Genomic DNA, 12,294 nt, shown 5'->3' with positions numbered 1-12,294 from the left:
GATGCTCAAGTCTCATATAAAATGGTGTAGTATTTGCATATAATTTATGCACATCCTCTAGTATACTTTAAACTATCTCTAGATTACTTATAATACCTAATGCAACATAAATGCTATATAAAGAGTTATACTGTATTGTTTTTTATTTGAATTATTTTATTGTTATTTTTATGGCTTTTCTCAAATATTTTCAGTTTGCCATTAGTTGAATCTGCAGATGTGGAACCCGTGGATACAGAGGGCCAAGTGTATTCTCTTTCATTTGTATTTTACCATATATTTCAATACAGTGCTATGCAGAGAATAGACACAATAAATGTTCTATGAATTACCAGCTAAATTTTTTGTGGCCTGGGTATAACCTGTAGTATCTATAAGCCCTAAATATCAAGACCAAGCATATGTTTCATTAAAGTTTTTTTCCGTTTGTTTTTGTTTTTTTGTTTTTTTTGTTTTAAGACAAAAAAGAGTCTCGCCCTGTCACCCAGGCTGGAGTGCAGTGGCGTCATCTCGGCTCACTGCAAGCTCCGCCTCCTGGGCCCAAGCGATTCTCCTGCCTCAGCCTCCTGAGTAGCTGAGACTACAGGTGCCCACCACTACACCTGGCCAATTTTTGTATTTTTAGTAGACAGGGTTTCACCATGTTGGCCAGGATGGTCTCAACCTCCTGATCATGATCCACCTACCTCAGCCTCCCAAAATGCAAGGATTACAGGTGTGAGCCACTGCACCCCACCTCATTAACTTTTAAAATGATTATTTCCTTAGGTCTATTATTTTGTAGTGACATTTTCTAGAATTTTGTAATAATTTTGGGATAGTTTATATAACTATTTGAAAATTTACTTTTAGATTTAGTAACATATTCCTGGATTTCTTTGTCAGTTTCTGATATACTGTAGTTGTGGTTAGTATGCCTATTTGGGGGGAAATTTAAGAATGATGAACTGTAACATCTGTACAGATGAACTTATTTATTATTTATTTATTTATTTATTTATTTATTGAGACCAAGTTTCACTCTTGCTGCCCAGGCTGGAGTGCAATGGTGCAATCTTGGCTCACCACAACCTCCACCTCTTGGGTTCAAGCAACTCTCCTGTCTCAGCCTCCTGAGTAGCTGGGATTACAGGCATGCGCCACCATGCCCGGCTAATTTTGTATTTTTAGTAGAGAAGGGGTTTCTCCATGTTGGTCAGGCTGGTCTTGAACTCCTGACCTCAGGTGCTCCACCCACCTCAGCCTCCTAAAGTGCTGGGATTACAGGCATGGGCCACCACGCCCGGCTTATTATTTAATTTATTTTTTTAGAGACAGGGTCTCTGTTGTCCAGACTGGAGTGCAGTGATGTGAGCATAGCTCAGTGCAGCCTCAAGTTCCTGGGATCAAATGATCATTCTACCTCAGCCTCCTAAGTAGCAAGGATTAAAGGCATATTCCACCATGCCTAATTTTTTTTTTTTTTCATGCGGAGTCTCAGTCACTCAGGCTGGAGAGCAGTGGTGTGATCATGGCTTAACGCAGCTTCTGCCTTCTGGGCTCAAGTGATCCTCCCACCTTAGCCTCCTGAATAGCTGAGACTACAGGCACGCACCACAACACCTGGCTAATTTTTGTATTTTTTGTAGAGACGGGGTTTCACCATGTTACCCAAGCTGAAAGGCTAATTTAAAAAAAAATTTTTTTTTTTTGTAGAGATTGGGGGTTCACTTTGTTGCTCAGGCTGATCTCGAACTCCTGGCTTCAAGCAATCCTCCTGACTCAGTCTCCCAAAATGCTGGGGGGGTCTACAGGCATGAGCCATCATGCCTGGCTTATACAGATGAATTTATAGGATGCTTGTGATTTGTGTAAAAATAAAACAGGACAGGGGAGTGGTTAGGAGTATAGTTAAAAAAAGGTTGGTGATGAGTTGCTAATTGTTGAAACTGGATGATGGGTACATTTTGTTTATTTTTGTATGTTTAAAATGTTCCATGAAAAAACCTAATATAATTGTGAAATATAACATACATAGTACATATGTATAGACAGATAGGTAATTATAACCTAGGTGGTAATAACCACGTAGCTTAAGAATGAGAACTTTGCAACACCCAGAAGCCACCACGTGCCTCTCCCCAATTATAACTTTCTTCTGTCTTTATTGGTAACTATTATCCTGACATTTCTTGCTTTCCTTTATGGTTTTACCACCTATGTATGTATACTTAAATAATATAGTTTAGTTTTGTCCATGGTAAGTTTGTATGAAAAGTATCGCATTGTATATATTCTTTTGTGTTTTTCTTCTTTCATCATGGTAAAATTTATCCATATTCATCTTTTTTCAATGCCATGAGTTCTGTCTACCCTTTATTTGATGGAACTTTTTTTTTTTTTTTTTTTTTGAGATAGGGTCTTGCTCTGTATTCCAGGCTGGAGTGCGGTGGTGTGATCTCGGCTCACTGCAACCTCTACCTCTCAGGTTCAAGCGATTCTCAGCCTCTTGAGTAGCTGGGATTACAGGCGTGTGCCACCACATCCAGCTAATTTTTGTATTTTTAGTAGAGACGGGGTTTCACCATGTTGGCCAGGCTGGTCTCGAACTCCTGACCTTAGGTGATCCACCCGCCTCGGCCTCCCAGAGTGCTGGGATTACAGGCGTGAGTCACTGTGCCTGGCCTTATTTGGTGTATTTCCAACCAAGAACAAGGCAGGTGCTTAAGACAGTCTTTGAATCAATTAATTATTATCTTCCCCCTTGAACACTGAAAAATTTAAACCCAATTCACCACATCCTAGATACTCTAGAAAAATAGGACAGCATTGAGAGAGAGAAACATAAAGGAAAGTTCTCCTGAAGGAAGAATAAAAGGAATAGGCCATTTCGGTAGAGAGTGGAGATCGAGCGAGAAGGAAGGCAGATAGAAACATTAAAGGTGGATTGTGAAATTAAGTCAAAGTTAGTTCAAAGTTGGTAAGTGTGTTTCACTTTTACCAAGTACAACATATCTTGTCAGATTTTCTTGATACTACTTTGTTTAATTTTTAAAAATTACCCCAGTGTTTGGGTACTAAGAAGTTGACATACATTCCAATATCTTGGATCTTGGTAATTGCAGGGCATCTGTTGCTGGATTATTATTACTATTTTGTTAACAGATAGGGTCTTACACTGTCACCCAGCATGAAATGCAGGGTGCCATCATAGCTGCCTGCAACCTTAAACTCAAGCAATCCTCCCACCTCAGCCTCCTAAGAGTAGCTGGGATTATAGGCTCAAACCATCTTGCCTGGCTTGGAGTATTTTAACAAAAACCAATAAGTTCCTTATATATATATATATATATATTTTTTCTTTTTTCCTAAAGATTGAATTAGAATCCTTGACCATGTGGATGTAAAGTGAAAAAAATAGAATCTTTAATGAGCTATCAGTAATGGCAAAAGCAAATATTTATCCACTATGCAAATTGTTACATGATATATGTTTGTTTCTAAACAGAGAAATGGGTTGACTCTGGGGATAGTTTTAAGAAATAATTATTGAGGGAAATTTTACCTTGTGATATGTTCAGATTTTGATACTGTGAATGGTATCGTATTCGATATTTACTGGTAGATTGGCAAATTCCTTAATGAAAGAATAGGTGAAAAAATATGTATGAAACAAGGGAAAAAATTTTAGTCACTTAGCAAAAAATAAAGTTGTATTTATATTATATAATTAAGACTCATAACAATACAATATTATAAAATCACTGAAAGTTCTAAACGTTTTTTTCATTTGAACACTTTTTTTCAAGTTTATAGAAAAATTTTTCAGTCTTGCCTCAGAAATAATGCTTTTGCCTCAGTGGATTCATTACCCTATGGTGCGCTTGGATTGTGAAGATTTGAAGACAGGCCTGACAAATAAAGCAAAAGCCTTTGCAAACATATTATTAAATGACATAGTTTCAAAATATAGAAAAGAAAATGAACGGTAAGTAGAATTAATTCCCAAACTCAGAATTATATGGCTAAAAGAAATACTTTGCTAAAGTAATTCCTGTTTAAAAACAAAAGCTTAAAATATGTAAGTACTTACAACTTTTTCTCCATAGCTGCCTCCTATAGAGGTGCCTTTGTAGTCCCGTTGGGCTTGCTTCTTTTTGTTTGATACTGTTTGATACCTTTTTAAATGCAGATCATTTCGTCATTCAGGTATTAAGCCCAGTAACGAATAGTTCTCCCTTCCCATTCCCCTCCCTTCCCCTTCCCCCTTCCTTCCCCTTCCCCTTCCCTTCCCCTTCCCCCTTCCTTCCCCTTCCCCTTCCCTTCCCCTTCCCCTTCCCTTCCCCTTCCCTTCCCCTTCCCCTTCCCTTCCCCCTCCCCTTCCCTGCCCTTCCTTTCCTTTCCTTCTATTAGAGATAAGGTGTTGTCATGTTGCCTAGGCTGCTCTCAAACTCCTGGACTCAAGTGATCCTCCCGTCTCAGCCTCCCAGTGTTGGAATTACAGGTGTGGGCCACTGTGCCTGGCACATTCCTCCTGTATTTCTGATATTCAATAATTAACTATAAAGTCCTACATTATCTGATTTCTGCTCACCACTTCAACTTCGTTTGCCATTCCTAAAGTATGTCAAGCCTATTAGCACCTTATGGCCTTGCTGTTTTTTCTTCCTGGAATCTCTTTTCCTGGTATTTGACAACTCATTTGTTTTTCACTCACCTTGAATATCACCTCCCTGGAAAGGCCTTCTCTGGCCCCTCTGTGTAAAATAGCGGCTTCTTCTTGACACTCCATCATTCTTTTTCCTTTTATGGTGCTTTATTTTTCTTCATAGCTTTTTTTTTTTTTTTTTTTTCTTTAGAGACAGGGTCTCACTATAATGCCCAGACCGAAGTGCAGTAGCACAATTACAGCTCACTGCAGCCTTGAATTCCTGGGCTCAAGGGATCCTCAGCATTTTTTTTTTTTTTTTTTTTTTTTGAGACGGAGTCTTGCTCTGTACTAATTTACATTCTCACAAGGCTGGAGTGCGGTGGCGCAATCTCGGCTCACTGCAACCTTGGCCTCCCAGGTTCACGCCATTCTCCTGCCTCAGCCTCCTGAGTAGCTGGGACTACAGACGCCTGCCATCATGCCCGGCTAATTTGTTTTTGTATTTTTAGTAGAGATGGGGTTTCACCATGTTAGCCAGGGTGGTCTCGCTCTCCTGACTTCGTGATCCGCCTGCCTCGGCCTCCCAAAGTGCTCGGATTACAGGCATGAGCCACCGCGCCTGGCCAGCATTTTTTTTTGCTACCTAACAGAGTACATATTTGTGTGCTTTTGTCTCTCTCCTCAGTTTCAATACCAGCTTTATGAGGGCAGGGTCTCATTTACTGCTATGTTTACAATGTTTAGAATTTTCCTTAGCATATTGTAGGTACTCAGCTATTTATTAAATGAGTGAATGAGCAAGTATAATTTCTCACGTATTTCTCCAAATTCCTGCATGAACTAAAAAATCATTTACCTCTTTTACACTTTGTTTTTACATGTTTTTTCCTGATATTTCTAGTAATAGCATGACAATACAGATTTCTAACTTAAAATTAAAAAAAAATTTTTAGTAGAGACATGGTTTTGCCATGTTGCCCAGGCTGATTTCAACCTCCTGGAGTCAAGAGCTCCTCCTACCTCAGCCTCCCAAAGTACTGGGGTTACAAGCGTGAGCCTCTGTGTCTGGGGTAGATATTTTTTTCTTAAAGAAAAAATTAATTTAATTTTTAAAATTTCAATAGTTTTGGGGGGTATAAGTGATTTGGTTACATGGGTAAATTCCTTTTTTTTTTTTTTGAGATCGAGTGTCACTGCAACCTCTGCCTCCCAGGTTCAAGCTATTCTCTTGCCTCAGCCCCCCAAATAGCTGGGACTACTGGTGTGTGCCACCATGCCTGGCTAATTTTGTATTTTTAGTAGAGACGGGGTTTCACCATGTTGGTCAGGCTGGAACTTCTGACCTCAAGTGATCTACCCGCCTGGGCCTCCCAAAGTACTGGGATTACAGGCATGAGCCACTGCGCCTCGTAGGTAAGTTCTTTAGTGGTGATTTCTGAGATTTTATCGTACCCATCACCCAAGCAGTGTACATTGTACCAATATGTAGTCTTTTAACCCTCACCTCCCTCTCAGCCTTCCCCACACCGAGTCCCCAAAGTCCATTGTATTACTGTTTTGCATCCTCATAGCTTAGCTCCCACTTATGAGAATATACAATATTTGGTTTTCCATTCCTGAGTTACTTCACTTAGAATAATGGCCTCCAGCTGGGTGCGGTGGCTCATGCCTGTAATCCCACCACTTTGGGAGGCCAAGGCAGGTGGATCACGAGGTCAGGAGTTCAAGACCAGCCTGGCCAACATGGTGAAACCCCCATCTCTACTCAAAATACGAAAATTAGCCGAGCGTGGTGGCACATGCCTGTAATCCCAGCTACTCGGGAGGCTGAGGCAGGAGAATGGCTTGAACCTGGGAGGTGGAGGTTGTGGTGTATTGTACCACTGCACTCTAGCCTGGGCAACAGAGTGAGACTCTGTCTTAGAAAAAAGAAAAAAGAATAATGGCCTCCAGCTCCATCCAAATTATGGCAAAGGACATTATTTCATTCCTTTTTATGGCTAAGTAGTATTTGATGGTGTCTATATACCACATTTCCTTTATCCACTCATTGGTCGATGGGCACTTAGGTTGGTTCTGTATCTTTGCAATTGTGAACTGTGCTGCTAATAAACATGCTTGTGCAGGTATCTTTTTCATATAATGACTTCTTTTCCTTTGGGATTGCTTGATTGAATGGTAGTTCTATTTTTAGTTCTTTAAGGAATCTCAATACTGTTTTCCATAGTGGTTGTACTAATTTACATTCTCACAAGCAGTTTAAATGTTCCCTCTTCACCACATGCATGCCAGCATCTATTGTTTTTTGAAAATTATGGCCATTTCTGAAGGAGTGAGGTGGTATCTCATTGTGGTTTTAATTTGCATTTCCATGATGATTAGTTATGTTCAGCATTTTTTCATCGGTTTGTTGGCTGTTTGTCTGTTTTCTTTTGAGAAATGCCTATTCATGTCCTTTGCTCACTTTTTGATGAGATTATTTGTTTTTTCCTTGCAGATTTGTTTGAGTTCATTGTGGATTCTGGATACTAGTCTTTTGTTGGAGGCAGAGTTTGCAAATATTTTCTCCCACTCTGTGGGTTGTCTGTTTACCCTGCTGATTATTTCTTTTGCTGTGCAGAAGCTTTTCAGTTTAATTAGGTCCCATTTATTTATTTTTGTTTTTGTTGTGTTTGCTTTTGAGGTCTTAGTCACGAATTCTTTGCCTAGGCCAATGTCCAGGAGCTTTTTTCCGATTTTTTTTTTTTTTTTTTTTTTTTTTGAGACGGAGTCTCGCTCTGTCGCCCAAGCTGGAGTGCAGTGGCCGGATCTCAGCTCACTGCAAGCTCCGCCTCCCGGGTTCACGCCATTCTCCGGCCTCAGCCTCCCGAGTAGCTGGGACTACAGGCGCCCGCCACCTCGCCCGGCTAGTTTTTTGTATTTCTTAATAGAGACGGGGTTTCACCGTGTTAGCCAGGATGGTTTCGATCTCCTGACCTCGTGATCCACCCGTCTCGGCCTCCCAAAGTGCTGGGATTACAGGCTTGAGCCACCGCGCCCGGCCCCGATGTTATTTTCTAGAATTTTTATGGTTTCAGGTCTTGGATTTAAGTCTTTGATCCGTCTTGAGGTGATTTTTGTATAAGGTGAGAGATGGGGATCCTGTGGCTATTCAGGTTTCCCAGCACTATTTATTGAATAGGGTGTCCTTTCCCCAATTTATGTTTTTATATGCTTTATCAAAGATTAGTTTGGCCCAGATATTTTAAAGCTCAGGAAATAATTCTATGAAATGTAACTTTAGTTCAATAATGCTGTAGGATATCTAGGCTCATATCCTACATGGGATATTCTAAGAGAACAGTTAATTAAAGAAACTATGTATAAGGGGTGATCTGTTTACTTGCTGTACTGTCATGTTTCACAAGAGGCACTAATAATAATTAAAAAACTAATGATTATATTAATGATTATAGTTATCAGTAAATAGAGTGTACTATATGCTAGACCCTTTACATTCATTATTGTTTTGCAACAATCCAGAAAGATGAATGTTACCTGGGTATTTAAGAGAGTTGAAGAGGTCGCTAAAATTTTTTCTAATATGCCATAATTTTGCATGAAATTATTACCTTAATTTTATAGGTTTTATTGATGTATAGTATATACTGAGTTATAGCAGATAAGCTTAATTTTTTTTTTTTTTTTTTTTTTTTTTTTTTTTTTTTTTGAGACAGTGCCTCACTCTGTCACCCAGACTGGAGTGCAGTGTGCAATCATGGCTCACTGCAGCTCAACCTCCCAGGCTCAAGTGATCCTCCTGCCTCAGCTTCCCAAGTAGCTGGGACTACAGGCATGTGCCACCAGGCCCAGATAATTTTTGTATCTTTTTTGTAGAGACAGGGTTTCACCATGTTGCACAGGCTGTTTTTGAACTCTTGAGCTCAAGTGATCTGCCTGCCTTGGCCTCTCAAAGTGCTGTTTACAGGTGTGAGCCACTGTACCTGGCCAAGCTTAAATGTTTTTAAGGTAATTTAGTGAATTGAGCAATTATTTTTAGGATATCATAGTTCTTATTTTTTATTTTTTATTTTTTTGAGACGGAGTCTTGCTCTGTTGCCCAGGAGTGCAGTGGTGCATCTCACCTCACTGCAAGCTCCACCTCCCAGGTTCACGCCATTCTCCTGCCTCAGCCTCCCAAGTAGCTGGGACTACAGGTGCCCGCCACCACGCCCGGCTAATTTTTTTTGTATTTTTAGTAGAGATGGGGTTTCACCGTGTTAGCCAGGATGGTCTCGATCTCCTGACCTCATGATCCGCCCCCCTCGGCCTCCCAAAGTGCTGGGCTTACAGGCGTGAGCCACCACTCCCGGCCGTTCTTATTTTATAATAATCATCATAACACACATTTATTGAATATGATATAACAATAATTAACATCAGTCTATTAAGGTGGAGTTTTATGTCAGTATTTGCAGTGAATTTGAAGCAATTAAAGAACATGCATTAAAAGTCCCTGAAACAACAGAAGAGATGATGGATCTGATATCTTATGTAGAAAAAGCCCGGACTGCAGGAATCGAAGAGTTGATTTTAAGGATCCAGGTAAGAAACTTTTAATTTACATATTTTGGTTTGTTTTCATTTGAAATATGATATTCATAGTGAAGATGTGTAAAATATATAGTTACACAAGTAGTTGTAAATTGAGCAGTTATATTGCCACCACCTAGGTCAAGAAATAAGATATTGTCAGCACCCTAGGACTCTGCATATAACTTTCTGATCGCCATGCCTCTCCTCCTCTGTCCTCCTCTAGAGATTAGCAGTTGATTTTTACAGTAATCATAGCTTTGAATTTCTTTAGTTTCACCAATTGTGTGTATGTCCTTAAACAATATATATTAAAAAAATTTTTTTTATAGTTTCTGCATTTAATCGTATGCTTATACCTTTTCCAGCACAAGATTATGTACCTATTTACCTATATTTCACTCTTATTCTTTGTTTAAAAAACTTTAAAAAATGTTAAACAACACATATACCAAAATTATATAAAATACAAACTGTACAATTTAGAATGTTCTAAAGTAAACTGCCAGTAATTGCCACATAGGAAAATAAATAGAACCTTGCTGACCCACTAGAAACGCATCATAATCCCTCGTCTTCTGGATGCTAGCAGCATTCTGATTTTTTATTTTTTATTTTTTATTTTTTTGAGATGGAGTCTCACTCTGTCGCCCAGGCTGGAGTGCAGTGGCAAGATTTCGGCTCACTGCAACCTCTGCTTCCTGGGTTCAAGTGATTCTCCTGCCTCAGCCTCCCGAGTAGCTGGGACTACAGGCACCCGCCACCATGCCCGGAGAATTTTTGTATTTTTAGTAGAGATTGGGCTTCACCATATTGACCTGGCTGGTCTTGAACTCCTGACTTTATGATCCGCCCACCTCGGCCTCCCAAAGTGCTGGAATTACAGGCATGAGCCACTGCGCCTGGCCAATTCTGATTTTTATAGTAATTACTTCCTTGTTCTTTTTTATAGTTGTACAACTTAAACATGTATTTCTAATCAATATAGTTAATTTCTTCTGATTTTGGTCTTTATATAAAGGGAATCATACTATTTATATTCTTTTGCCTCTCATCAATGTTATGTTAGTAATGTCATTGTTCCTTAACTTTAGCTGATTTTCATTGCTGTCTAGTATTCCATTCCATATTGTATCCATTCCACATTGTATACAATAATTTATTTTAAAAATTTTACTGTTCTGGATATTTGGTTATTTCTGCTTCTGGTATTACTGGCAATGATTCTGAGAACATTTTTATACATGTATCCCAGTGCACACATTCATTCATTTCTTCCAGGTGTTATAGGATATGCTTTTCTTCACCTTTACTAATTAAGGCAAAATTCTTTTCTAAGTAGTTCCAGTTTTAGACTCCTATTAGCAGTGTACAAAATGTCTATTATTTTAACATTCTTACTTGCAATTGTGAGATGGTTTAAATTTTGCCAGTCTATTGGGTGAAAGTTATGGTATTTTCAATTTGCATTTTCCTAAAAAGAAATGAATTTGAACACTTTTCATATGTTTATTGGCCATTTGGAGTGCCTCTTTTGTGAAATGATAGTACATATATTTTGCTCGTTTATTTTTTGGGTTATGTACCTTTTCCTTATTGATTTGTAGCAGTTAAGGAGCAGCAAAATAAACATAACACAACATTTACCATTTTAACCATTTTTAAGTGTACAGTTCAATGTAGTAATTTTAAATATATTATTAGGTATCTTTTTATTCACTCTGTAATTTAATTTTTTAATGGTGTTTTTGATGAACAGAAGTCTTTAATTTTAATGCAGTTAAATGAAGCAATCTTTTATTTTATAATAAACGGAGGAACTTTTTATTTCCTTCCTTCCTTCCTTCCTCTTTCTCTCTCTCTCTTTTCTTCCTTTCTTCCTTTCTTTCTTTCTTTTCTGTTGGAGACAAGGTCTTGCCATGTTGCCTTAATTTTAATGCAGTTAAAAGGAGCAATCTTTTATTTTATACCTAGTGCTTTCTGTATTTTGTTTAAGAAATCCTCTGCTACCTTGGTTCAAAGATATTTTTCTTCCACCCTTTTCTAGAAGCTGTTTAGATTTGCTTTTCAGATTTAGGTTTCAATCCTGAAAATTTATTTCTGTAAATAATGTGAGGTCCAATTTAAATATTTTCCCATATAGATGAGCAATTACACATTTACTGAAGAGACCATCCCCACTGTGTCCATATATGTATAGATCTGTTTTGAGGCAGCTTGTTCTGTTCCATTGGCCTTTTTTTGTTTATTTTTTTTTGACAGAGTCTCACTCTGTCACCAAGCTGGAGTGCAATGGTGCAATCCCAGCTCATTGCAACCTTTGCCTCCCGGGTTCAAGAGATTCTCCTGCCTCAGCCTCCCAAGTAGCTGGGACTACAGGCACGTGCCACCATGCCCAGCTAGCACCACCACGCCCAGCTAATTTTTGTATTTTTAGTAGAGATGGGGTTTCACTATGTTGGCCAGGATGGTCTCCATCTCTTGACCTCATGATCCGCCCGACTTGGCCTCCCAAAGTGCTGGGATTACAGGCATGAGCCACCATGCTCTGCCAAAATGTATTTTTATATACTAATTTAATACCCATCATTCAATTTTTCTTTCAACATTTTCTATTTAAAACTTTGAACTTTAGGCCATGCGCAGTGGCTCATGCCTGTAATCCCAGTACTTTGGGAGGCGGAGGTAGGTGGAGCACCTGAGGTCAGAAGTTCGAGACCAGACTGACCAACATGGTGAAACCCCATCTCTACTAAATACAAAAAGTTGGCCAGGCTTGGTGGCACATGCCTGTAATCCCAGCTACTTGGGAGGCTGAGGCAAGGGAATCACTTGAACCTGGGAGGCGGAGGTTGCAGTGAGCCGAGATTGCGCCATTGCACTCCAGCCTGGGCAAAAAGAGTGAAACTCCGTCTCTAAAAAAAAAAATTTAACTTTACTATTTTTATATATTTTAAATTTCTCTTCTTAATTTTAATACTTTATCTGAAGATTATTTTTGAATGTCTGCATGTACCATTCATTATATAACTTGCAAATAATGACAGTTTTGTTTTTCATGACCAAATGTTACACATTTGCAAAACTTTGTT

The 12,294-nt window shown here is 39.0% G+C and overlaps 1 protein-coding gene across 1 annotated transcript in view; it reads left to right on the top strand.

Moving 5' to 3' along the window:
- DNAH12 (dynein axonemal heavy chain 12) overlaps window positions 1-12,294 on the top strand; it is a 238,947-nt gene that overhangs the window by 51,391 nt on the left and 175,262 nt on the right. Inside the window, exons 12-13 of the mRNA XM_015446091.4 lie at window positions 3,789-3,967; window positions 9,079-9,214. Of these exons, the coding sequence (XP_015301577.3) occupies window positions 3,789-3,967; window positions 9,079-9,214 (315 nt within the window). The remainder of the gene's footprint in view (window positions 1-3,788; window positions 3,968-9,078; window positions 9,215-12,294) is intronic.

Source organism: Macaca fascicularis, chromosome 2 (genome assembly GCF_037993035.2).
Source record: "Macaca fascicularis isolate 582-1 chromosome 2, T2T-MFA8v1.1".
Classification (NCBI taxonomy): Eukaryota; Metazoa; Chordata; class Mammalia; order Primates; family Cercopithecidae; genus Macaca; species Macaca fascicularis.
The sequence above is the reverse complement of the archived record's forward strand: the minus strand, read 5'-3'. Positions and strand labels throughout refer to the sequence as shown.